General features: G+C 46.4%; 2 protein-coding genes and 1 long non-coding RNA gene across 28 annotated transcripts in view; 1 reads left to right on the top strand and 2 right to left on the bottom strand.

Moving 5' to 3' along the window:
* Positions 1-1,972, bottom strand: part of SP100 (SP100 nuclear antigen) — a 99,538-nt gene extending 97,566 nt beyond the window's left edge. For 3 of the 4 annotated variants that reach the window (XM_006935668.4, XM_023259792.2, XM_006935669.4), the window contains exon 1: positions 1,809-1,971. In XM_006935668.4, coding sequence (XP_006935730.2) covers positions 1,809-1,840 — 32 coding nt within the window. In that variant the 5' untranslated portion in view covers positions 1,841-1,971. Of the gene's footprint in view, positions 1-1,808 lie in introns of all 4 variants that reach the window. The other variant, XM_006935670.4, reaches the window with a different exon arrangement.
* Positions 1,973-2,025: 53 nt separating this feature from the next.
* Positions 2,026-13,393, top strand: LOC109502921. Its single transcript, XR_002161831.3, has 3 exons — positions 2,026-2,317; positions 2,520-3,692; positions 11,529-13,393. It is a non-coding gene; the product is annotated as an uncharacterized LOC109502921 (long non-coding RNA).
* The window catches only part of LOC101093705 (nuclear body protein SP140), a 65,684-nt gene continuing 52,001 nt past the window's right edge, over positions 12,943-26,625 (bottom strand). For 18 of the 23 annotated variants that reach the window (XM_045034591.1, XM_019838819.3, XM_006935665.4 and 15 more), the window contains 10 exons: positions 25,552-25,626; positions 24,224-24,328; positions 21,978-22,123; positions 20,858-20,905; positions 18,010-18,051; positions 15,708-15,823; positions 14,900-15,005; positions 14,518-14,595; positions 14,165-14,308; positions 12,943-13,397 (listed from right to left, as the gene is read on the bottom strand). In XM_045034591.1, the coding sequence (XP_044890526.1) occupies positions 13,290-13,397; positions 14,165-14,308; positions 14,518-14,595; positions 14,900-15,005; positions 15,708-15,823; positions 18,010-18,051; positions 20,858-20,905; positions 21,978-22,123; positions 24,224-24,328; positions 25,552-25,626 (968 nt within the window). In that variant the 3' untranslated portion in view covers positions 12,943-13,289. Of the gene's footprint in view, positions 13,398-14,164; positions 14,309-14,517; positions 14,713-14,899; positions 15,006-15,707; positions 15,824-18,009; positions 18,052-20,857; positions 20,906-21,977; positions 22,124-24,223; positions 24,329-25,551; positions 25,627-26,625 lie in introns of those variants that run through there. The other 5 variants (XM_006935664.4, XM_006935662.4, XR_002161830.3 and 2 more) reach the window with 5 other exon arrangements.

Raw genomic sequence — 26,625 nt, 5'->3', positions numbered from 1 at the left:
AAGGAGAGTATATACCTTTCAGAACATTTAGCAAATTCTCCCTTTTCATCAAAGAAAGGACAGTCATGTCAACTGAATGACATCGGCCATAAATAAAGCAGCAATTCACAAAAGAGGCAGATGGCCAATAAACATGAAAAACTGTCCAACCTCCCCCTGCAATTGGGAAAATGCACATTAAAAGAAGGTGCAGCTCCTTATCCAACACCTTTGCAAAGGTTGGGCATGGGGAGATGGTTTATCTCATTTGATACCGTTAAGAGAACATATCGGTTCAGCTGCTTAGAAAGGCAATTTGGCAGGATCTATAGACAAGTAAATATTAGTAACCTCTGCCTCCACGACTCCACGTTTTGGGTTGTTGACACAAGACAATACTTGTAAGCGTGCAAAAATATAAGGAAATAGATTATTCTCATCATAGCTTGTTGGTAAAGTGAACAATCAAATATGACCTAAATTGTCCATCAATGGGGAGTGGGGGATGATTTAAAAATTATGGCATATCGATTCTATGGGATAGCAATAGCTATTAAAATAGCTCTTAAAAAGAATGACGTATGGAGCGCCTGGGTGGCTCAGTCGGTTGGGCATCCGACTTCAGCTCAGGTCATGATCTCACAGTCCAGGAGTTCGAGCCCTGTGCTGACAGCTCAGAGCCTGGAGCCTGCTTCGGATTCTGTGTCTCCCTCTCTCTCTGCCCCTCCCCTGCTCATGCCCTCTCTCTTTCTGTCTCAAAAATAAATTAAAAAAAAAATTTTTTTTTAAAAGAATGAAGTAGATCTATATGATTATTAAGGTGATCTCTAGGATCTTCACTCTTAAAATAAGAGAAAACGAAAAATGCAAAACAGCATATACAATATAATCCCATTTATTAAAAACACAAAGCACAGAGTGCATATATAGGAAAATAAGCTATACATGGAAATACGTAGAAAATGATCTGAAAGGCTGTGCCTGAAACACTTAATAGGACCCAGATTAGAAGCTGCATTGGGGTAGGCAGTAAACAGGAAGTTTTCCCTCTACATACCTTCATTTGGTGTAAAATTTTATGAACAAGAATGTATAATGTATTCCTTTTGTATTAAACAATAAATTAATTAAAAATATTAAGTAATATCATTTCTGACCCAATGCTAGAGAATAAGATAGGATTTCTACCTCCCTCCTCCCCGCCTTTTTCTTTTTTTTTTTTTTTTTTTTTTTTTTTTGTCCGAGGCATAACCCATTCCAGAACAGAAAATCAAAGTAAAGACAAAAAAAACTGAGCCTGCACTACTCTTTGGCGGTCTGGGCCCTTCTCTTCCCTTTTACTTCCTTTGGTCATGATGACGAGGAAGAACCCCCCCCCCAGCCAGAGACAGGAATGGCGCAGGCGCTGACAGAAGCCTGTTCACAGGACAGGTGTGAGACCATAGCACCCAGTGTTTGAACCTGTCAGATGTTTCCCCTGAACTTTATGTTTTCTCAACTGCCTTCTTTGAAATGGCTCGTGAAAGTAGGGGAGGCCTGAGGGAAACAAGAAAGTTCAAAGGTCATGAACAAAAAACAAATCCCTGTCCTAAAACCCTGGGACTTCAGACGGGCCTCTGTCTGAGCAGCATGACAAAACGGGAAAGTCATGTGTGCAGATGAAAACCTGATTTCCTCATTGCCTAGTCCTCTACTTTATTTACGTTGCTAGTGAGCATTCTTGGAAACTGGGTAAAGTAGAAATTTAGGTCAGTGTCTTTAGAAGGACACCGGAGCAGACAGGCCATGGGCAGAGAGAGAGGTTCAAAGGGAGGGAGATGAAGACTAACCTGGTGCTGAGGTCGCTGCCCCCATCAGCCATCTTTCCGCTCTGGGCCCCGCCTGGGCCCCGCCTGGGCCTCAAGTGTGGCCTCCGAACCCTCCAGTTGGGGTGGCCCGGGTCAGGGTAGCTGCTGAGCCCAGAGCAGGAAGTTTGTGAATTGACTCACGCAGAGGCAGCTCCGCCCAAATGGGGAAAAGGGAAGTGAAAGTATCTCTCAGTTGCTGGGCAGACAGACTTGTGGCAGCAGGAACAAAGGAGTGACAGTCAGGGCCTGGAGGAGCAGGGCCAGCCCCCGGGGGGGGGGGGCCACTTCGGTGTGCAAAGACACGGAAATATCTATGTGTCCATAAGTGTTTCTGTCCTTCTATCTGAGGTTTCCGAGGGTAATAGGGGTGGGGAGAGGGGAGCTGTGTGTTTGCCACCTTTCCCTCGCCAACGAGGTTGTGGGGGGGGGACAGAGGGAGAGACAGAAACTTAAAATCTCCCTTCCTGCGGGAGAGCCTGGACCCCGACCAGGTAAGGTCCCAAAGCATGGGAACACAGGGCTGGAGAGAGCACAAATGCTCAGCATCATAAACCCGGGGGAATGTGCTTAGTGTTCCTGGAACTCAGTCAGACGTAAGGGAGAAATCAGCAAGGCTGCAGCCAAGGTGATGACGGTGGCTAATATCTCAGGTGCAAAGGTTTAAGGTGCCCCCAACTTCTGAATTGCATCCAGGGAGAAGGAGACACGTGGAGAGAAGTCGCTGGAATGCTGACCGGCACAGGCTTCCCTTGGATGCAGATGGAGATTGGAACCGAGATGATCTGGAAGCAAATACATGGGCAGGCAAGCCCCGCTGGGAGGGTGACCCTCTGCCTCGGAGTCCTGTCTGTTCACAGATTTCTCATTCGGATTTGGAGTCATCATTCCACAAAGCATGAGACTTAATTACATTTGAAACTGCAGGGGAAAGAGGTTTCTACCCTCTTTCCGTGGATGTTCTGTCTTCCCCGCAGAGGGGTGAACATCAGTCTGGTTGGGATTCCAGGATGCTTCTAAGGACGTCTTTAACCACGAGCAGGGTCTCTGTGTGCACCAGGTGCTGCACGCTTGTGGATCTCGTCCCCTCTCCCTCTCTCACTCACTCTCAGGGGTACAAGGACTAGTAAGTTGAGCTACTGTTGGGCACAACTGTCCTCTGCTTCTTGCCTCCATAGGACATGTGGCCCAGACAAGGCCTGACACAGACGACATGACTTTTCTAGAGTCCCCTGTCTCTGTCCCTGGGCATCAGGCTGACCCAGGCGACCACTGTGCCGGGTGTTGGCATAAACATGCCAGCTTTTCTGTGGCTCTGCTTAGGGTCGCTGAGATGAGCACTTGGAATAGAGGCCACCGAGCAGCTAGCCAGTGGGGTAGGGAGATCCACAGGTGGCCCTCGTGGGACTGACAGTGACACCTGGGGCTGGTCCTGGCCTGGAAGGAGGGAAGGGGCTGCCCCCGTGGGGCCAGGGGGAGCTGGACACGCATCACCTCTGTAAGAGCAGCAGTGGTTCCTGAGGAATCTGGAGGCCTCTGTAAAGAAAGCAAAGTTTCTGTGATCCAGAAAAAGCCAGACCCGCCAGGTTAGGATAGGGACAGGACCAGCTTGAGGAGCAGATTTCACTCCTGAAAATCCTCCTGGACTCATTTGAAGGAAACAAGGAAGCGCCTGGGGCACTTTCTGCAACTTCAAGGAACACTGACACCAGGGCCACCGTCACTGTTCCGGAAGAAGCACAAGTGCTCGACCTGGAGGCCTGGAAAGCCGGAGAAGCCACACTGAGGAGGAACCACAGGGCAAAGAAGCCACCAAGGGGACGGGCTCAGTAAGTGTCACCAGGAGCAGATTCTGTTCAGACTTTGAAGGTGGGTCCAAGTCTCCAATCTGGGAGACCCCTGTGGGGACCAGAGGTTTGTCGCTGGGAACTCAAGGTGGGGAAGAAGGGGTAGAAGGTCAGGAAGAAGGGGCAGCAGCAGGGGCAGTGGCTGCTGGGGCAAGGGGCTCAACACCCTTGGTACCTCTGTGTATGTAGAAATGGAGGGGGAGCCGGTGCCTGGGACCTATGGCCCTACTCCAATGTCCCTGGAAGGGACATCCATCAGTGGGACTCACCCCTGCCCCTCCCTCCTTTCTGGGGTGACTCTCTGGTGGAAGGGGTGAGTCTGCTCCTTGTTGGGTCTCCCCGGGCTCATCATGCCTGGAGAGGCCAGAGCTCTGTTGGCTTTTCCAAAGTCAAGTGCACAGGGACAGGAGCTTGGGGGGCTGTGGGAGGTTGGGGGTGTGTATGATTGATTGGAGCAGCCTGAGGCTGAATATGTGTGGATAAGCTCAATTTGGGGGTTTGGTTTTAGGGACCCCTTTTTTGCTACACACTAAGCTACCACCCCCAGGATAGCTTTTATCAGGATGAAAGCTGGTATTTTGAACCCCGTCTGCTTCACTTTTGTATCTATCTGTTGGTTTGGAACGCAGGTGAGGGAAAGGGACACACTTTGGAGGGGCCCACTAACACCCTAAATTTGGGTCCAGCATATGGGCATACATCTCTTTCCATGAGTTCTTGTCTACCTGTGCCCGGGATGGGTAGAGAGGCTGGGAGTCCTACCCCTTTGCAATTGCATGGTCACGATACGGTTATCACACGTGGGTTCGGTGGGCATTTGGTGACAGTATTACAGTTTTGAGGGACCAGGGTCGGGTGGTGCCCCTTCTCCTTCTAAGCAGAATCTCAGCAACCGGGCAGGCGTTGGTTGCCCTGTGGACTCCTGAAGCTGCAAAGTTGGTACAAAGCCAGAGGGATTGCTGGGGGTGGAAATGTGAGGATTTCTATAGGGAAGAGAGTAAATCCTTGGAGGAGGGGCTGGGAAGAGGCATCGGGGCAGGGAAGGAAATGGTTAAGGGGTGAGTGGAGGGAGGGAGAGAACCATTGGGCAATTTGGGAAAATCCATCCGGGCCACTTTCTGGAGGTCTGCACTCCCCTCTAGTGGTCACGCTTGGTATCATAGCCTCCTGAGAACTGGCTTCTGTTGCCGGTTCAGAGAAACTGAAACCGAAAATCCCTCTGGTAACTATCGAAACCCCTGGAAATTAGTCGTAGCAGCTCCATCATTTCTTTCCAAATAAAGGCTAACTAATTTAAGGATGGGATTCTGAGATCATTTTGATATTTGGCAGTTCAAGCACACACAAACAAGCTTATAGCCTGGACGGAGAGGTCTAGGGCACATCTGCTTACCATTATCTGGAGGTGAAGGGAAGGGAGCCTGCCTTACCAACAGGGGCTCTTGTTAGAGATTGTTGTGGTTGGGGAGACCTTGGGCATTCCCGGGGCACCTGTGCCCAGGGCTGAGAAAGTCCTGCACAAAGGATAAGGTTGTGCTTCTCAGACCGTCAGCTGTAACAGTCCTGGCCCAGGAGAAACCCAAATGGAGTCTAATGAGCTCTCCCCTGGATCAAGTCCTGTGCTTTCTCCCTGCCTGGGGCATGTGCTTCCTCACATGTACAAATGCTGTGCCCGTGAAACGGGCTGGCATCCTGGCGGGTCCAGCACTAGTACACAAGGACCACGTGGCTCCGGCCAAGTCCTAAAGTGGCCCCGGGAACACATCGGCGTGGCCCTGAAGCTCCACCAGCCTCTGCTGGGCATCCTTTGTCTCACCTTAGAATGAGGTTTGCGGGTGGGTTGCAAAGCTGCACAGTTTTTCAGGAGCAGGTGGCCGCCAGGGTCTCCTGGTACAATGGTTTATAGGCAAGACCACAATCGGCATAGTCGTACCGATTTCTCAAGACAATGACACTGAAGCTGAAAACATACCTCTCTCATTGGACTCTGGTCCGTTATCCTGGGGCATAAAGGGTATACGGGGCAAGTTCCTGGGAGATCGGATGCCATTTCTGCAGCTTCTTCCACCATTTGAGAATGGCCAGTGTCAGTCTACAAGGTGACACCCTCCCCTCCATAGAGAAAGGAGACCTCTCTGCCCTTTCATCAATATGGGGGCCCCATAGGCATTCCACCAAAGCCTATGGGACCCCCTCCCTTGAATAATTCTAGGGAGCAGGGGTGGGGGTGAGTGGGGCGGGGAGGGGACTTCAGCCTCCTAAATGTGGAGCCATGGTGAGTGAGGGGCTCACATATATATCCAAGAGCCTGGATTGTGTCCTCACTGCACAGCGTGCTTGAACAGGTTGGGCCTGGATTTCCTACTTGCTATCAGACAAAGGTACAACGTAGGAAACCAGGGCCCGTCTGTATTTCCTGAACAGACACAAAGTAAAGACATCAGCTCCTCCTGTAGGGCACTTCAGGCCACAGGCAGTGACACAAGAGTTTGCAAAACTTCTAAGAGCAGGCATGTGCAAAGGCATACAGAGTGCATATGCCATGGGCTCTATCACTATTCCCAGGGACCCCGAGGAGAGGTCACAGACACCAGACAAGCCAGGGGGCACGTCATTTAAAAAATTTTTCATGTTTATTTATTTTTGAGAGAGACAGACAGACAGAGCATGAGCAGGGGAGGGGCAGAGAGAAGGGGAGACACAGTATCCGAAGCAGGCTCCAGGCTCTGAGCTGTCAGCACAGGGCCCAATGCGGGGCTCGAACCCACGAACCATGGGTTCAAGACAAGACAAGACAACCATGGGAACCAAGACAATGACCTGAACCGAAGTCGGCCACTTAACCGACTGAGCCACCCAGGTGCCCCAGGCCATGTCATTTTATAGCTAAGACTTGTGCTCCTGAGATCTCAAGGCCGGGTCCTGCCTCTCCCACCACCACCCCCCCCACCCCCATCCAGACACAGGCAGCTGTAGATGGGCCGTTGGAGGTGGTGGGATGGAACGTGGTCCTCCCTACCTCCCCAGCAGCTCTGCCAGAATGCGGTGGAAGATGTAAGACAAGTGTCTCAGCTCCCTGAACGCTCCCCACTCTTGTTTCCAGTAAAGATGTAGGTGAGATTACCACGATGGGGATCGAGAATGCATTGTTGGGTATGAACCAGTGTAGACTCTTTCCATCCCCCACACCATGGGTTCCGGGGGCAAACCTGAGTGAAGATTGGTGGGGGAGAAAAGTCCCAGACTTGATGGCATGTAGGAATCAGTCGTTTCAGGTCAGATGAAAACAATCTTAGGCCTATCGGTCCAAGTAGTAGTACCAGCTGAAGGTTTGATGAGTATCTGATGGATATGGTTCCGCACAACCTCCTGTGTCCAGGCTGGGTCTAGATTTACTAAATGGGCCTCTGATTGGCACCTCTCGCTGGGATCAGAATGTGCTCAGCTCGTCTTAGCAGGCCACTCACGTGGCCAGGCTCAGACTGCACACCCTGCCTCCTCTTTGGGCACAGCTCAGACTAGTTCAGACTGGTTTCACTCAGTCCCAGGCATCAACCAGTGGTTTGGGGAGGGTCTAGACACAGAAATTTGGGGTTCCTCTCTGTGACTTTCTCTTTTCCAGCCTTTCCCCTTCACCACCCAGAAAACTTAGTGGCCCTGGGCTTCTTCCCTGGCTTTGCTACCCAGAGGGAAGGTGTGAGCTTTCTACCAAAGTTTTGCCCTCCCCCCCTCCATGCAAGACTGGCCTGGCTACTCTCAGGGCCCCGTGCTAATAAACGGTAAACATCTCGTATTGGCTGTTTCCTCTCAAGTTTCCAATTCGCTCCAAAGTTGGTCTGCTTTGGCTTACTTTTCAGTTTTTTAGATGTTGTCCAGAGCGTCTAGCAGTTTTCTAGAAGAGGCTGGTTGGTTAGGAGCTCTCGTCCTTGGTCCTAAGCAGTAGACCAGCCCTGCCCACCCCCGGGGCCCAGCCCTGCTTCTGGGGACATCAGTGGTTTCAGTGCCCGCTAAGCCCCCTGCTCACCCTAGGGGACAAGATCCTATGCTCAGTACATCGAACAGAAAGCACCCCTCTGTCAGGTAAGGCACAGTCAGATCTATGCAATCGTGCACTTCTGTGCCCGCGGGAACACGAATGCTCACCCACTTAGGGCGGGCTTGTTCACTAAACAAAATGACAGAGCAAACGATGTGCCTGGGAGGACAAACACAGAATATTCTAGAATTTCAGTTGGAGTTAATACTTACAAACCTATACAGATAAGGCCTACAACTTGTTGCCCAGAAGCCCAAGACTCTTTTTCCTTTGTTAAAAGAGGAGACGGAGCCATCTGTATCGAGCCTGGTTTTTGTTTCAAGGTCTTACTTTTATGCAGCCCTGTCTTTCCAAGGAATCCGGTCCACAGCCCGCCCTCTGCCTCCCTCCCGCACAAACCCCCCATGCACAAACTAGGGAAGGAAGAGCCCCCGACTGGGTGTGTGTGAGTGAGCGTTTGGCCTGATAGGAAACCCGGCCAGGTAGTTCGGTCCCCGGGCTCTGATCTCGAGCCTTGTGAAACCTCCCCACCCGGTTTACGCGGAGAGAGCTGGAGAACGCCCTAGAGCTGATGCCCAGAGGAGCTGATGTTCAGCTCAGGCTGAGAGGTCCTTACCAAGAGCCCCAGGTCCTCCTGTAGCTCCCAGGGACACAGGCACACAGCCCTCCCCCTGGAAGGTCACAGCCAAGCTCCCTAGCATCTCGGCAAACAGCCCCCAACTGAGTTCAAGTAAACCAGACTGATGGGATGATAGGCTTAGTGCCCTTCGTTGCCCTTGGCTGTCCTGAGGGTGGGGTGGACGCCTTCCCTTCAAGCATGAAGACCAACTCAGCCTTTCTCTGCACAGCACAGGGCAGCAGGAACTCAGTCAACCTGCTCCCTTTGGTTCCGGGACCTCGGCCCTCCTGACTGACCTTGCACTGCCCCATCCACTGTTAGATACCAGGGCCTACCTCGGAGGGTCTGTTGGTCGGGCCTGATTTCCTTGGCCATCCGGCCTGTTCCCCCACCTTCCTAACAGCACCCAGTTTCCTCTGGGGAGACGACCTCTCCCCTTCGTGTGCGGGAGTAGAGGGACTGCTGTTCAATAGCTGGCCCCCGAGCAAGCCGGGCCAGCCAGGAGCTCTGGGGAGTCAGACTCTTGAGAGAAGTTTGCTAAGGAGTTTTAAAAAAAAAAAGACGGAAAACATTCATTCCATGGTGGCTCCTTGACAAGACGGCTGAGTTGCTCCTGGTGCACAATTCCTGGATCTGCCGTGCTACACTGCCCTGGTTCTGGGGCCATTGGCGAGCTCCGCACCCAGCCTTCCCGCCCTTGCGTGAGCCACTGGGCATCTGTTTAAACAGGGTCTTTTTGTCTCACCGAGGTAAAGCCAGTCTCACTGGCAAGGAGCCCCAGCTGACACAAGGACGTTTGTGGGTGATTTACTTACTGTTCTCAGGATCAGGCACTTCCTAGGAGCACAGTAACTATTAACTCATTCATCCTCACGACCCAGGGAGCTAGGTACTAGCTTCTCCATTTCACCCTGTGCTAGTGCACAGGGGAGGTAGGTCGCGTGCCCAGGGACGCACCGCCGCTCGTGAGGAGCTGGGATTCCACCTCCTATGCTGGCTTCGCGGCCAGTGTTCTCAAACGCTAGGCTCTGGTAGAAGGGCCAACTGCGACTGAGGCTTGATGATAAATAACAGCTGGGATAGGGATGACACACAACTGTATTTACCGACATGTAGCAATGCTCATTATATACTATGAAGTGAAATACATTGATTAGAACACATTTTATTGTCAAGAGGGTGTAAGCACTGTTACCCTCCCAGCTTGCACTCCGCCCCTCTGCATTACAAAGCCTAGAATAATCTTCATCAAATTGGCAACCATGGGTATTCTTCTTCCCCGGAGAGGCCTACCAAGCATTGTGCTTCTTAGTGGTAGAAGATGGCTTGGAGCTTTGGAGGGGATATCCTGATATGCCCCTGACCGTGGAACCCCTGAGAGCTTACCTGTATGTCATGTCTCTGAATTCTTAGTAGGGTTTCTCTCTCACCATCTGGGACACATGTGACTCGACAAGGCTTTCGGAACACCCAACACTTTTTGATGTTCAGGTCCAGTTAGCATACTGTCACTGTGATGGTTAGTTTTGTGTCCACTTGACTGGACCATGGGGGTCCCTGATTAAACATTATTTCTGGGTACTTTACTGAGGATGTTTCTGGATAAGATCAGCATTAAATTTTTTTTTTAATGTTTATTTAGTTTTGAGAGAGAGACAGAGTGTGAGTGAGGGAGGGGCAGAGAGAGGGAGACACAGAGTCCGAAACAGGCTCCAGGCTCTGAGCAGTCGCACAGAACCCGACGCGGGCTCGAACTCGATGAACCGTGCGATCATGACCTGAGCTGAAGTCGGACACTTAACCAGCTGAGCTACCCAGGCACCCCGAGACCAGCATTTTAATCAGTGGACTCAGCAACATAGATTGCCCTCCCTAGCATGGGTGGACACCATCCATGCTGTTAAGGGCCTGGATAGTGGGAGAAAAGGGGAGAAACGGAAATTTATTCTCTTCCTGCCTGCTTAGTTGAGCTTTCCTCTTGGATTTCTGACTCTCTTGGACTGAGATTTACACTCTCTGCTCCCCTGGTTCTTGGGCCTTCAGACTTGGGCTAGAATGACACCTCATCTTTACTGGGTCTCTGGCTCACAGATGGCATATCGTGGAGATTGTCTGCATCCATAAGTATGTAAGCCAATTTTGCATAATAAATCCCTGTATATATAAATGTATGGTTCTGTTTCCAAAACTATTGGTTCTGTTTCTCTACAGAGCCCTGATTAATACAGTCAACAATATAGCGGATTGATGTACTGTATTGTGGTGTCAGGATAGACTAGGTTCCTTCAGACTATATTGTAACAGAGGACAGGAGAATTCACACCGTCCTGGGGCAGGACAGTAAATGTGTACACCTGTCCAGTCCATGGGAACATGAACTGCTTCCGATCCTATTTCCTACTAGATATTTTCAAAGCACATTTTCCATATTAACAGTTGCACAGCACATACCATAGGCCATGCTACTCTGCTCTGAAAGAGCACGACTAGCACAGCAGCTAGTTGTTTCTAGTAGCCATGAACCAAGTAGCTTCTGCGGAGACCAGCCCAAATATGGTGGTAATGAGGACCCAATAGCTGCCTCCTTTAAATCTTTGCAGGTGGCACTAATCTCTGTCATTCTCCGGCCCAGGAATATGACATTGCTTTTGACTATTTTCACCATAGGGAATTTCAGTTTCAGGGCCTTCCACTGGGCTTTTCTTAAGACAGTGATTATTATTTCACGGGATGCTTTGTAGGTTAAAGAACCGGTTCATCCAACTTCCATGTGTATCCTGATTATACCCTCAGGAAGTGGGGCGGCTTCATGGATTGAGTGGACCCATTGTGACATGGATATTACCTGACTTCCATACACTTTACTCAACAGGGACCATGATGGTGCTTTATGAGCCTAGAGTAGCATCGAATTCAGATGCTATATTCAACAACCTTTGAAACGCCTATATATTTTCCTTTATCGGACACATGGTTTCTAGAATAAAAGACCGTTGGTCCTTTTGGTGAAGAACTGAAGAAATCACTATGTGTACATTTGCAAAGTTCCTTTTTTATAAAACCTGCCTTCATTTCCCTCAGCATGTTTGGGGTCCAAGAATTGACTCAGGTCTGGAAACTGGGCAAGGGATCTTGACTTTTCATTGAGTCAGCTGAACTCAGCTCTCTGATCATCTATTTTTAATCTCTAATCTTTTTTGAAGGTATACATGAAGCAATATCCTTGTTGGCTGCCCATTTGTCTTGCCTATAAGAACACCACGTCTTGTAAGCTATCTCCAGAGACATCCACGGACCAGGCCCCACGGCTGTCATTCTAACCTTGCTGCGCATTACAGAGGTTGTGTTGTCGTGCTCTGACAGTTAAATGCTACCCCTGATTTTGTTATCCAATCATTTCCGTTGCTGGAATACAGTTCTGTGCAACATTCCCACATCATTCTGACCTACAGAGGACAGCCCCTGCTGAGCATCTCAAGGATGCTGTTGCCCCCTTAGCAGTATGTTCTTTATCACCTTGGTAAGTCAGTGTCTCTGAGGCCTCCTGAGGAACAGTTACCTGTAGGTGGTTTTTCCAGCTGGAGAGAATAAAGCCATGCCAATTTCATTAGGCTTTTGAATTTCCCTTTTCCATAATCTGCCCTACCAAGCCCAGTATCTCTACTTCTGTTTCATCCAGCGTGTACCCTGGCTTATAGCAAGCCTCTGCGAGCCACCCAGGAGCATATTAGAATCATCACCTCTGGCCCTTGCCAGGCTAATTAAGTTCTGTGGCACGGGAGAGCGTGACTGCATCAACAATTCTCCTCTTTCCAGTTTCCTATTCCCTTTCTTCATTCAGGACCCACTCCCACACACAATCCCCTGGCACCTGCTGGTATATGTTGGCCCAGTCCTCCAGGTGCACTGGAGTAGAACCCTCTCTTCATCTCGCAGGCCCACTCAGCATACTCCCAGTTAGGTCATACTGAGGCTACTCTGCATAGCCTTCATTCAGGCAAGAGGGGGGCTGGTAAGGGTCTGTCTCCAAAGCAGGGGCAGGAGTTCTCTTCTGCAGGCCCTGCGGGCTCAGAGGGATCTGGAGTTCAGAGCTCTCCTGTACATCTATCTAGAGAGTTTCGGGGCTTCACTCCTTCTTTATTGGTGCCCTAACTTTGGCATACGAGGCCACCCTGAGCTTAGAATTCAGGATTCTCTGAAATTCTGCCCTTCTGAAACTCAGGGTCAGGCCTTCCTTACTGTCTACTTTCCAGCTGCAGGGATGGGGGTGATTTTGGTTTAGGTGATTAATAGCTTTAAGCCTGTCTTTTACTCTTGTCAACGTATTAGTGGCACTTACCAACAGCCTTCAAAACCCCACACTTGTTTCAGTTACTATCTCTCCTTCTGTAAATGTCAGATCATTGTTCCAGCGAATATGCCTCTCCCCCTATGGCCCATCCAGTTTCCTACAGGTGAAAGTTTTGGCAATGGCATGGTTGTAACACCTCAGGCACTGTCAACATTCCACTTGTCACCATCTGACTAGACAGTGATCTAACATCAGAACCCCATCCTCAAGTCCTGCTTGCTAGGACCAATACCTTAAGTTGGGTTCCTTGGGAGCAGAGCCCGAGATAAAGTCTCTTGAGTAAGTGATTTATTATGAGAATTTTCTCAGAAGAAGAGGGGTGAGCGAAGCAGGATAGCATGGTAGGAAAAACCAAGCATGGATTGGTACCAGCTGGAGACTAGCTCCAGCCTGATCTCGTGGGAAGTGAAGGGATACGGATCACTACGGGTTGGTTCCACCTTGGGGCTGGAAGCTGGCCCCCACGCCCAAGAGGTGTAATCTCCAGGTGAAGTTGGCATTGGCAGAGGGTGGTACTTTGGGGAAGAGTGTCATCAGCAGCCAACCCTCACAGCAGCTGGGACATGAAAGTTCTGCCCAAAAAGGAGATTTTCCAGGGTGTCAACAGCCTCCACTACACCAGTGAACTCCTCTCATTTGCTTCCTCAATAGAAAACACTTCCTTGAATTTCTTCTCGAACTCTGCCTCCAGTCTAAGTCCCATTAGGCCAAAGTCATTGTACTGAAAAATAAATCATAAAGACAAAAATAGCGATACTCATTATCAGTGTTATTGCAATCAAAAACGTTTAGGACCTTGTTTTAAACACCTAAGTTACATTAACCAGGTGAAGCTTAAAAATTCAAGCAGCCAAGAACACCTTGTTTCCTATGTGCATGATTATTTCTGATTAAATAGACAGAAGTGAGAAATCACTGCCATACTTGGGACTCTGATGTATGTGGTTTGGGTTATTTATTTCAGTGAGACTTAGGAAAGCCATCTATGTCCTTTGAAACCATCAAAGAGCACAGTCTAAGTACAATGAGCCATCCTGCTTCCCTGAAACTTCTAGTCCTCTCTGGTAACCCCTGTAAACTACACGCTCCATTCACATGCAAGAAGTCTAGAATTGGGGTTTCTAAGAGGTTGAGTTGATCTGGGGAGAGATAAGAAGGGTGATATAACTTTAAGATGCCATTCCCTCCTCCTTGGATTTGGAGCAGGTGGGACGCCACAGCTCTCTATGGGCAGCTGTCACCTTTGAGGAGGGGAATGAGCTCTCAGGGGCCTGGGGTTCTGGTTGCAGAAATACCTTCTGACTCACTACTACTCTGCCGTGGTGAGCTTAAGTCCTGAAATGGAAAAGTCACTCATGTCCAGAGCCCTTTCTTGTGCAGGCTTGTCATAGGGTGAGGGAAATGTAAAATTTTCCAGGCACCAGAAAATGAGGTCAGAGTGAGTCAGTGGAAAGAAAATGAAATGGAGGCAGAGAGAGCGCCTCTTACCTTGTAAGATGCCCTGTGGTTCCGAAAGATGAGGCGCATGTCCTGCACAAACTCCTCTACTCTAGGGTAGCCTTGTTTATTTAGCTTCTTCTTGATTTTGTCCAACCACATGGGTTCCTTTAGGTTTTGAGACACCTCTTTAATCTGGTGGGGGAAAAATATCAATGGGAGAGTTATTGGCATTGTTCAATGTCTGTCTCCAGTGGATTTCCTGTACTCCAGCAGAGATGCAAGACAAAGAAAATGGCGGCTCATGCTCTCCCTCTCATGGGATTCAGATCACAGATCCCCCCTGTGTGAAAGTCACTGAAGGTCACAGCGGCCTGTAATGGTAGTTGGTTGCTGTTACTTACATAATAATAGTATGGAATCTTCGAAAAAAAGGAGCTCTCTGAATGGCAATAGACCTTCAAGAGGAGGAACTCACATTTCTGCAAAAGAAGGCGGCTGTGAATTCACAGCAGTTTGGAGACATTGAGCCCATTCACATGCCCAGGCAGAGGCATGACTTAACACTGTCTTCTGGAACTTTCCCCAAACACGTTTGGCTTTCAGAAACAGACATGTAATAGGTGAGTTATATATTCTGCAATCCAGTTCTGGTATGATTTCAGCATGATCAAGACATGGCTTGGAAGAGAAGGCTCCCTCAGGCGCCCTTCCCCTCCCTCTAGACCTGTTGGACTTCTCGGTGTCAGGGAGAAGGAGAAGCCTTGGGCTTTGCACCCAGCTCACCAACTGCTCCTCCGGCTGCATCTGCCTCTCCAGGACCTCAGATTCCCCGTGACACTGCTGCCTTTCCAAAAACTCCATCCTGCAGAAGGTGCAACTCCACGGGTTCCTGAGAGGTCAGGCAAAAGTAAGCAAGGGCAAGGCCCCTGGAAACAGCCGCTGTGCCTACGGCTGCCATTGTCTTCCTTTTAGACATGGTTGATGCACACAGCTGGGAGATGAAGGGAATCCCTCTCAGAGCCTCCAGGACCCCCGCGTGGAGCCTGAGCCCATGAGGATGGCAAAAGGGTGCCCATGACCCTTCTCCCATTGAGGGTGGCAATAGGGGGCTCTGTGCATGGAGGGTGGGGTTAGGGTGAGTGCTGGGCCCTCCTTTCCCTATCTGAGCTGCTGGGAGCCCTGCCTGCTTCGTCTGAGTGTCAAAACTGAGCCTTAAGCCCTGGGGCCCAGGCTTCTATCAGCCTGTGGAGCCCATGGTAAAATGCACAAACCAGGCCATGTTTCCTGCCTTTCTGAAAAAGTGTAGAACACAAACAGCTGGTGTTCCCACCTCTATGAACAGGGCTCAGGGCTAGAAAATCTTCCCAAAGGGACAGTAACACTAGGTAGGCAAGGGACACAGCCACCAGCCTCAGCATCCCAGAGGGCAGCAAAGAACAGTGTTCCCTCCTGCTGCCAGAGTCTTTAAACAGCTGGATCATGCTGCTGGATGCCATACCTACGGCCCTGCTCCTTCTCTCTGCAGGGGGATTTCCTCCTATGGCAGGAGGAGGGGTTCCTAATCCAAGTGAGGGGACTTCATCTCACAAACCTCTCAGTTTCCACTGGTGGGATGTGACAGTCCTCATGAAAAGATCTTGAACAGGTGTCACAACAGAACAGCTTTCCTCCATCCCGGCACATCTCACACACATCGGAGTTTCCCGGCTAGAAGGAGAATCAATGTCGGCATCCCTAGTGAAACCCCAGCAAGCCACCACTTTGGGAATCTAGAACTCATTGCCTTTGTGTGAACCTGCATGAACATATCTATGCTTCTCCCTGAGGTGTGAAGGAGGAGTGGCATGGAGTGTAGACTTCAGAAGAAATCATGGTCTGCAGTGATGCCCAGGATGAGGGGCCTGTGTATCAGACCAGAAAAAATTCTCCCTATAAAACCAGAGATTCTAACACAGGAAGACTAGTAGCAAAACAAGATGATTTTATAGGAATTGGAATAATATTGTTACCTTGCTGATAAAACAAGTTCCTGAAATAAAGTATTAAATGCATTTGCCTATACTGCAATGAAGAAATAGAATCATGGAAGGGCAAAATATTGAGAATGTAATAAGATGGAGTAAGCTCCTTAGTGTGGAAAGTGAAAAAAGATGAAAAGACACTCATTAGCCATTCTTGAGTCTTGTTTTTGGCTCATATTGGGTAAACGGGGTTCTAGCTATTTCTTTTGTTTTTTAAAATGACCCTATATGAGGAAGTGCTAGTCCCAATGAATGTCTAACCAAAAACTCCCATTCTGTGTCCCAGGGAATCCTCAAAGACACCTCCATCTGGGGTTGAGCCTGCTCTGGCATGGAGACATGGGGCCATTTTACTTCTCATCAGTGCAGACACTCATAGATTACAATCATCAACCTTGAGGAAGCAATGACCCTCTTTCCAGAAGAACAAGGAAATAACAAATACAACAACGCTTAAGAATCTCCCACATATATACTTTTTAACAGATACAGCTCTTTGTTTCTTAGTCCAGCTGCACATTAAAATCATCTGGGCATTAAAATACTAATGTCCTGGTCCCAACGCCAGAGATACTGGGTGGGCATAGCCATTGATAGTCTTTAATTATAAAACAGGTGATTTTGTGTATCAGAATCATTTGGGACTTTCAAACAATCCTAATGCCCAAGACGTAGCCCAGACTTATTAAGTCAGAATTTCCTACAGAGTGGAATCCAGGTAATATTTTTCAAAGGTCCTCGGGTGACTCAGTATGCAGCCCAAGGTGAGATTTAGCCTGAGCAAAGTCTGGTTATTGGGCATAGGGATATCATAAGTCAATGTTGAGTTGGCTCACAATATCTACCCCTGGAAAGATTATGAACAGGGGTGAGGGTCTCCATCCATCCCAAACAAGCCACCCAAACGCTGGACTCGAGAGCTGTTTAGATGATTGAAGACCCCCTCTGTTGGCCTAGGGTCAAAATCAGTGTGGATAAGATCTAAATCTTGTTAGGGGATTGCTTTGGAGGTAAAGTACATACAGAACTATTTGACTATCCCTCCTCTGTTGGATGGCCTGTGTCAGTATTACGGCTTATGGAAACCCTCTGTGAGTGCTGCCCCCGGAGTCGTGCAAAGGTGACTCTGCCTCAAATGTCTATTTCATTGCAATGAAAGGAATCAAAGCATGATTTAGCATAGAGAGTGTAGTCACCCACAATCCTGATAGACATTATAGCTGGCAGCCCTGTGGGACCACACTGTGATTGGTTGCATGGTGATGGTTTCAGTCCTAACCAGTTCAGCACCCTGGTGGCCTCCTTGAGACTGGATACATGGCCTCCATAAAGGACCCACCTGCCTTGCATGCATTTCTCTGCAGGACTCACAACAAAGGTCTACCCCCTGGACTCACCAGCTTGGCCCAGCCTGTTCCTTCTGTCTGATCTCAGCTCTGCTGCACCTTGGAGTGGCTGATTGGGATTTTCCATCTCCTTCACTATTGCCTTCTTTAAAATGCTGCTATTTTTTCAAATTTGCTTCTTACCCCTAATCTGCAGGTCAGCTCTGGCTCTTTCCACTTCAGCCCAGGTTCTAGAGGCCCCAGGGGACTAGAGCTCTGTCCTCTGAGCTCCCACACTCACTTTCAAAGGGAAATGAGGAAACAGGAAGGTTTTACTAAACAAACAGGAAAAGATGTTTTCATGCAGAGACACCAAGTCCAGAATCATCTCCCTGGTATGGGTGATACACCTTCTGTTCTCTGCTCATCACACAGCGACATGCCCCAACTGAGTGTGAGCACGCTTTAGTCAAATGCAGCAATGGCATAGACAGTGCACGGAGGGACAAGGCCTGGATTATTCTGGGGTTAGAGGCATAGTACTTACATAAGGGTTAACCAAGGTATTGTTGTGAGACTTTGGTATTATCTGTTGAAAAGAAAGAAAGATTGAATGACAATACTGAATGTGAGGATTGCATCCATCCCTTATTTAACAGCCATTTGTTGATGAATTAAGCCACAGTCTACCCATTATTTCATACCTGGTTTTATGGACCTAGATATCTACTTGGAGAATAAAAAGTACCAAAATACCACTGTTGGGCCCAATGCAAGTTCAATTTCCTGGATTTCCTACCCAAGGTAGGCCTTTGTGAAGTCATGCAGGGAGTCTGGTCCTGGTTCCCACAGATGGAGTTGGAGAGACTCCACTGGTTCTCCTAATTTGAGGATCTCTCAGGCATTTTTCTCTACCTTAGAAAGTATCATCCCACTGGGAGGAGGTGTAATGAGAGAATCAGGCCGATAACTCATCACCAACAGCCCCCAGTGACCACAGGACCTAGAGTCCTGGAATCCATGGGAACGCCCCAGAGAATCCCACTGCCTTTCATAGTCCTCCTAGAACACAGCCCTAAAGACGAAATGTGCCCAAGGTCCCCAGTGCTGCAGCTTTTCTTCCGGAAGGTCACCCTCCTCTCTCCTCCTAAAAAGATGTCAGCTGGGTGACTTTTCAGAGGTAATTGACTATCACTCACTAGACTTACAATTCTTTTGCATATTCAGTAGAATGACCTGGCTTTCTTCCCTCTGGAATGCAGCTTTTATCTCCACCCAGGACAGAGTAGTCATAGACAAATGATCCATGGACAGTGACCTGAGAAGTGGCCATATCATTGCCCCTTTCTCTGTGTAACCTAAAATTTCCGTCCCCCTCCCCCTTGGTTAATCTTCCATGTTAGAATTTGAGGTTGAAACAATCCTCAAGGTCAGGAATATTATTTCAATCATCTCTAATGGCCATTGGGCATTTAGTATGGGTTTGATGATTATATGTTGAATGACTAAATAAATTGAATATTGCTTAACTTAAGAAAAGAGATTACTATCTCTTAAGAGATTGCTATCTCTTAAGAAATATTAGAATATGATATACTGGAGAAATATATTATTTTACAACACAGCAGCTGTCACCAAAGGGTATTAGTGACCCTTGTCAAGAGCCAATAAGCTATCACATGGTTTCAAGAGTAATACTTAAGTTTCCAGAAGCCAAGGGGCTCTATCAGCAAAAGTGGTTCTGAGACTCACAGAGGACTCATGGGAGTAATACTGGATCCTGAGATTTGCCACTTTGGGGAGTTCATGGGGAGACAAAATATACAGGCTTGTTGCTAAATAGTGCTGCACCCATGCATAAGGGTAGAACCTGTTGATAAGAAGTTGCAAGCTCACAGGGGTAATCTAATTGAGTAACTATTTTATGTTATTTTTTAAATTTTATTTTTATTTTACTTTTTAAGTAAGCTCTATGACCAACATGGGGCTTGAACTCACAATCCTGAGATCAAGAGTTGCATGCTCTACCAACTGAGCCAGCCAGACACCCCTAACTAAGTCTTCACACCTGGGGAATGATATAGATGCTGGTCTTTAAAATACCAAAGAGATCAAATAATAGTTTCCCTTTAGGAAATCCAGGGGATTAAATATCCCAAGGACCGAAAGTTCAAACAATCCAGAACATCAGATAATCACGTTCCCAGTGGAAGATGAAGACCCATTGCCCAGCTATGCTTAACCTACCTTAGAAGTCTGTGAAAGTCCCAGATGGCCACTCCTACCTGAAGTATGTAAGAATAACATGTCTCACCTCCCACTCCTCACTAAGCTCTTATTCATACCCAATCTTGAAAAACCTTGTCTTGAATCTACACTGCACTTAACCCGTTTATTTGTTGTCTACATAGATTTCTTCCATTGAGAGAGAAGTCATTTTCTCAGATAGAAAGGAGATCTGTAGCTGAAAAGGTAGCATCAAAGTAAAAAATGTTTCAGATTGGTCCCTCCCATATGATACATCAATCTCCCAAAAACTTCCTTCCCAACAGCACTGTCTTCAAAAATGGCAAATAATTTCCCCTGAAAAGAATTGCATATGTATGTGTGTAAATTTAAATGGAAGGTGAAAGGGTATGAAATGGGTCAGAAAAGAAATATGCCTTTTGTTACCTGTCACGTGGAATAATACAGTTTCATATATGTCCCAGAGTAGACTGTCTACCAGAGAGGGGTCATCTGAATCACCATGAACAAACTTGCTCCATCAGATTTCATTTAAGTTAGACAATAGTAACAATGATTTTTTTAGAATACGGGTTTGAGGGGCACCTGGGTGGCCTAGTCTGTTGAATGTCTGACTCTGGATTTCTACTTAAGTCATGATCCCAGGGTCGTGGGATCAAGCCCCACATCAGGCTCCACACTGAGCGTGGAGACTGCTTGAGATTCTCTCCCTCTCTCCCTCTGCCTCTCTCCCCATCTCATGCTCTCTCTCTCTCTCTCTCTCTGTCTCTCTAAAAATAAAATAAATAAATAAAAGAGGTGCCTGCTGGCTCAGGCAGTTTAAGCGACCAACTCTTGATTTCAGCTCAGGTCATGATCTCATGGTTCATGGGATTGAGCCCCGCATTGGGCTTCACGCTGACAGCACAAAGCCTGCTTGGGATTCTTTCTCTCCCTCTCTCTCTGCCCCTCCTCTCTCTCTCTTTCTCTCTGTCCAAGTAAGTAAATAAACATTAAAAAAGCAGCAACTCTGAAGTCACATGCTCAACAAGAAGGGTGGGGAGATGGAGGAAACCTAAGTATAATAACTCAACTGAGAACAGTATATAATTGTACATAATAACAGCAGTTATGTGATGAGAACTTATAAAAAGTGACATAATAATCACCTTTCTTTTCCTGAAATATTTTCTTAGAGGATTATGTAGAAATCCTTTCTGAAAGATAAAAAGATCCAAGTATGTGGTTACATGTGATTCTGCTTTGTGAGTCTGGCATTTTCAGCCTCTTCCCATATATTTCTACCTGAGTGTCCCACTGTCAACTCAAAGCCAGGGTGGCTAAATGACAAACCATCTCCCTCTCTTCACCTGCACTTCTTCTAGAATTCTATCGATGGTAGAATTTCAAGCAATGGAAATATCATCTTTAGAACTTTTTTTTCTCATGTGCTTTTTCCCCCAAATTTTAAGAGGTTTTCCTTCACAATCTCTTTGACACCTCCCATTTCCTTTCCATTCCTGCCAATGCCACCCATGCTGAGTCCATTGACCAGAGCAATTCAATCAACACACACTTATCCCATGCGTACTGGATATCAGATACTCTGAACAATCTTGGGAACACAAAGATGGGCAAACCCTAGAGGTGTCTAGAGAGAAAAAGGAAATACATGGAAAGATAATTATGAAACAGTGTAATAATGGTCTTGGTAGTGGGCTCATGGATCCCAGAGAGGGGATGGAAATCACTTCAAGGCGCCATGGTTGTCTAAAATACTGCTTTAAATATGTCATCTCACATCTCAGAAGAATTCACTGATTTTTCATTGTCTATATTATGAATTTAAACTCCTTAGGCTGATATTAAATCCCTCCATAAACAACTCTAATTGATGCATCATGCCTGTCATACACAACCTGTCTACCCCAACCCACAGAGCCACTTTAGTTGTAGTTCTGGTTTTCACGCCATTCTTTCTCTGGAGTAGCCTCTTTCCATTTGTATGACTGTACACTGTCTTCTTTCAGTGTATTACATGAAGTTGTCTGCATGCATCTGAGTCACAGTAACCTCTCCCTCCTCTAAGCTCCAGCCCCTATCCAGGCAAAGCCCCCTCTCTGGCATTTGATGTGGCATTTTACAGAGGTTATGAATGTGGGGCATCTCTTCCTGGGTAAGTGGATAAACTCAGGGGCATCAGGTTTTATCTATAACTCAACAAAAACGTGGTGAGCAAATAATGACCATACAACATGGAAAGTCCATCTGCTCCAGTCCCTGGAATACCTCCATCAGCCATCGTAGAGGCCTCCTACCACAGCGCACACTCAGCTTCCAGTTCTTTGATCTTGCGTAGCCTCCTCTGATTTCAAACTCCCTGGGGGTGAACCATTTTCCATCCTCACTCTGTATAGATCTCACCAAGGATCCTCCTGTAAGACCAGGGTAAGTTGATTCTGAGCCCTCTATGTCTTCAGAACTCCGATGATGGGATCCTACCACAATGCATCTGGAGCCACCCAATTTGGGCTCCAGATGTGTAGCAGGAGAGTGTAACCTTCCTTTTCAGCCTTCAGACTCCCAAAATCTAGCCTGTAAGTCCCCTCAAAGGAGATTTCCTGCGTTGGGGCAATATTTTTTAAACCTCGTGCAACAAGGTGATGATTACCATCAAAATCAATCTTTTATAAGTATTTCAAAATCATCTACAAAGGAAAAGCAAGTGAACCTGAAGGGTGAGAGGATCTCAGTTTTCTGGGGAAAGAGAACAGACCAGAGTCTCCAACAGCTCTTGGGGGCAATGTGGAAGCAGAACCTCAAGTTGAGACTGAGCTCAGAATGGTACCACCCAATATCTGTAGCCTTTGTTACAACATTTTTTATCCAATGTAATGGCATTATTGAGCAGATATTTTCCCATCCCCCAAATCATGGATAGCTGATAATAAAAATAATTAGGGAGGCACCTAGGTGGCTCAGTTGGTTGAGCATCTGACTCTTGATCTTGGCTTAGGTCATGATCTCACAATTCATGGGTTCGAGCCCCACATTGGGCTCTGCACTGATGGTGCAGAGCCTGCTTGGATTTCTGTCTCTTGTTCTTTCTGCCCCTCCCCTGATTGTGCTCTAAATAAATAAATAAATAAATAAATAAATAAATAAAGTTAAAAAAATAATTGTGAAGTGTTACCCAGTGGAAAATTAAGCTATGCATAAAAGATAATCATATGCTAAAGAGCATTTCTCAGTCATTAGAAAAACACACATCAAAATCACAATGAGATACCACTCCACACCCACTGGGATGGTCGTAATAAAAAAAAAAGTCAGACACTAACAAGTGGTGACAAGGAAGTAGAAAAATTGGTGCCCTCATACATCGCTGGTGGGAATATAAAATAGTGCAGTCACTGTGGAAGACATTTTGGTGCTTTCTCAATAAATTAAATATAGATTTACCCTATGAACTAGTGGTTGTACTCCTGGTCTAGAACCAAAAGAACTGAAAACACTTGTTGACACAAAACTTTATACATGAATATTCAAAACAGCATTGGTCATAATAGCTAAAGAGTGGAAACAACCCAAAGTGATGAATGAATGATGTGTATGGTGTATTCACACCATGAAATGTATTATTTGGCAAAAAAAAAAAAAAAAAAAAAAAAAGAATACATGCTATTACACAGATGAACCTTGAAAACATCATGCTAAAGTGAAAGAGCTCAGCCAGAAAAGGGCACATATTAAATAATTCTGTTTATATGAAATACCCAGAATAGGCCAATTTATTAAGCAGAAAATAGATCAGTGGCCGCTTAGGGCTTGACAGTGGGATGAACTGGGAACGTGGACTGGCTGCAAATAGATATGACATTTGCTTTAGTTGGGGACAGACACAAATGTTCTGAGATTGTGTTGTGGTGATGGCTGAACAATCCTGGGAAAATGCAAACAAAGTTCAACACTGAATTGTATACTCTGGGTGGGAAACTGTACTATATGGGATTGTATCTCAGTCAAGCTGTTTAAGTATTTTACATCAATTACATAAATTAATTCCTCAGAGCTACACTGTGAGGTAGGTTTTTAATTATTATCCCCCTTTTTAGATGAGAAACATTTCATCTAAAGCTCAGAAAGGTCCCACTCTCTACTCAGATAAATCAGGCCCTCCTGGTATAGGTGTGGCTGGGGTTCAGGCTTCCAATTCTAAATTCTGTGCTCTTTTCACCACATCAACACCTTGCCCTGGTGGTGATCATCCAGAAGGGAGAGAGGATATGAAGGTCGAGGTTGAGGGCTTCTCCCTTTTAATTCTGATTTACTTCTTTTTGGTTCTTTGGGCACCCCCATGGACACTTCGATGTGGGAGTGAGCACCTAATATGTATGATTTCTGAAGGTGTAAACATAGCATCTTAGGGATCCCTTCCTCTTTCCCTTGAGCCAAACTTCAGCCTCAATACCTCGACCTGTGCAATTGACATGGGTAATTCACATACTGCAAATCAAAGTAGACCTGGAACCCACCTTGTTTCAGTTTCTTCTTATATAACATCCCCTTCACCTCACCACAGGTCACAGGAAGTATTTGAGAGCGAAAATCCACCGGACAATCTGTGTGACTTCTTGACCCTGAAAGAGAAGATTTCTTCATTCTACTTCATTGTGCAAGTCAATCTTGTTGATTTTGTTCCTATAAAGATATAGAGGTGCTTGGAGAAATCTATTCCACAAATGTCTAGAGTCAAAGTCTTTCTTCTACGTGACATTTTTGATACATAACGACAAAATGTCTACCTTTATCTTACCCCTCAAATGCCACACAAAACAGAATGCTTTTTCAGAGAAATCAGGCTTCAGGAAAACTGCCTTATTCTCAATCATTTCAACCTTGTTGGTTCTTCTATGACATTGAAACACACAACAGCTGCCATGTTCTGAAGGGAGCTGTCCAGCCACACTATTTTACTGCAGTTAGGTAACCGGAGACAAAGCAGACTGCACTAATGTCTTCTTGATTGAGATCTGACTGACTGAGCAGAGAGAGGGTAATGAATGACAAGCTAATCTAATGGAGATGACGTCTGCCTTCTAGTCTTGTTCTCTGCTTTGCTTCATTTCTCTCTCACATCAGCTTTCTCCATAGCTAAAAGAGGAGCTCAGGAAACTCTAGAATAATCTGCACACTGCATGAGGAAAGGCAGCTGGAGACCTGACTCCACAAAATCAGGGGTGAAAAGTCTTCAAATGAACTAACTCAAGGAGGATGTGTAGCTGATGCTGTCCTTCCAGGCAATGTTTTAGAGCCAAGATGGGAGGTGGCGGCCTGTCCATGGTCCAGTTTTGAGCCAGGTAGACTATCAGAACTGCAATGAACTGAGAGGGTTGGCCTAATTCACTCTCTTGCTTTACAGATGAAGAAATTGAGGCAAAAGAAGTCAAATGACAGGCCCAAGCCCACACAGTCAAAAGTAGAGAAAGACACAGACTACTATTGACCGCTACTCTTGGCTGGTGTGCAACCTGTGACTCTTGATGTAGCAAGAGAAGGATCAGCTAAATAATTTGTGGGTTGTATGGCAACAGACAATTTCCAGCTTGGAAGTTGTCAGTTCAGTGGGGACAGCATTCCTGTAGTGGCCCCTGGACCTGCAAGTCCTGGTCACCAAGTTACTTGTTTATGGGATTATCCTCTTTCTCTCCCTGACATAGTTTGAAAATGATTCAAATGGTATACATCTCTCAACAGCTACTAAAGCTGCAAAGCAGTTAGGGAAGTGGGTTTATTGCTAAAATCACAGAGCACAGGAAAACAGCTGTTTAGTTACTGAAGTTATTCCCCTTTTCTTCTTTACCTTTTGACCGGACTCTTTTCCGTGAGGCTCTGTCACCATGAGTTGAGTAAACAGGAGGTCTGCCTCTCTTTTTCCCTGAGAAAATAGAAAAATATAATCACTGAATGTATTAGTGCTTTCCAAAATTTCCATTTAAATATAACTTCCCCAAAGTCTGTCTAATAGATAAAGAAAAATACACAATCCCTAGTTTTAAGATACCAAGAATTAGATAGGTCATCTTATGTTCATCTTGTATTTTATTTGTCATGTCTCGCATTAGTAAAACAAACAAGTGAAATCAGCATTTCATTTATATCTCAAGCAACTGTGTGTTAAGTGTTTAATAGGTGCCAATTGTACATCTACTAATTGACTTAGTCTTCTCAACAAACATATGAAATCAAGATGATGATCACTGCCATTAAAGAAACTAAAATATTCAGGGAAAATTGAGACAAAAACTACAAAATTAAGTGAAGGAATTTCAGGTTTCTTCTTGCAGAGAAATAGAAATGGAAGTTCTGTGAGGGAAACTCTACGGTGAGCTTCACAGGTGAGACACATGTTACACATCACCTTGAATGAAGTTATTTATACATCTGTGCTGAAAGCAATAGTAAATAGTAAACCAAAGGCTTTGTCCACCTGGGTTTTGACAAAGATATTAGAATCTAAGAAACTAACCAGAAGAAGGCTAACCTAAGAAGAATGGGTAGAATTGAGTCTTCTAAAATCTTAATTTCAAGCAGTTATTAAGGATTGACGTGGTAGATGTTGTAGTGAGGAACGTTCTTCCTTTTGAAAGTTTTGGCTATGGATATACATCTCAGTGTTTTCTATCATGCAAATGTGGTTTATTTTCTCAGACGGAAGGATAAATTCCTTTTCTCCTCTCTGTGTTCAATGCCCTATCACCTGGTGGCACTGGGTTAGGTTATTTAGACCCCACAAGGAAATATTTTCTAGACTACCCTGTCCTAAGTGCTGTAAAATGTCAGCAGGTTACAAGCATATTAGACCAGCAAAGTAAAAAGAATCTTTCTTTCAATCAAACCTAAAATGGACCAATTGCTTGGTTAGTAATTCCACTTT

This window comes from Felis catus, chromosome C1 (assembly GCF_018350175.1).
Source record: "Felis catus isolate Fca126 chromosome C1, F.catus_Fca126_mat1.0, whole genome shotgun sequence".
NCBI lineage: Eukaryota > Metazoa > Chordata > Mammalia > Carnivora > Felidae > Felis > Felis catus.
Note: the sequence above shows the minus strand (reverse complement) of the source record. Positions and strands in the feature narration are given on the sequence as shown.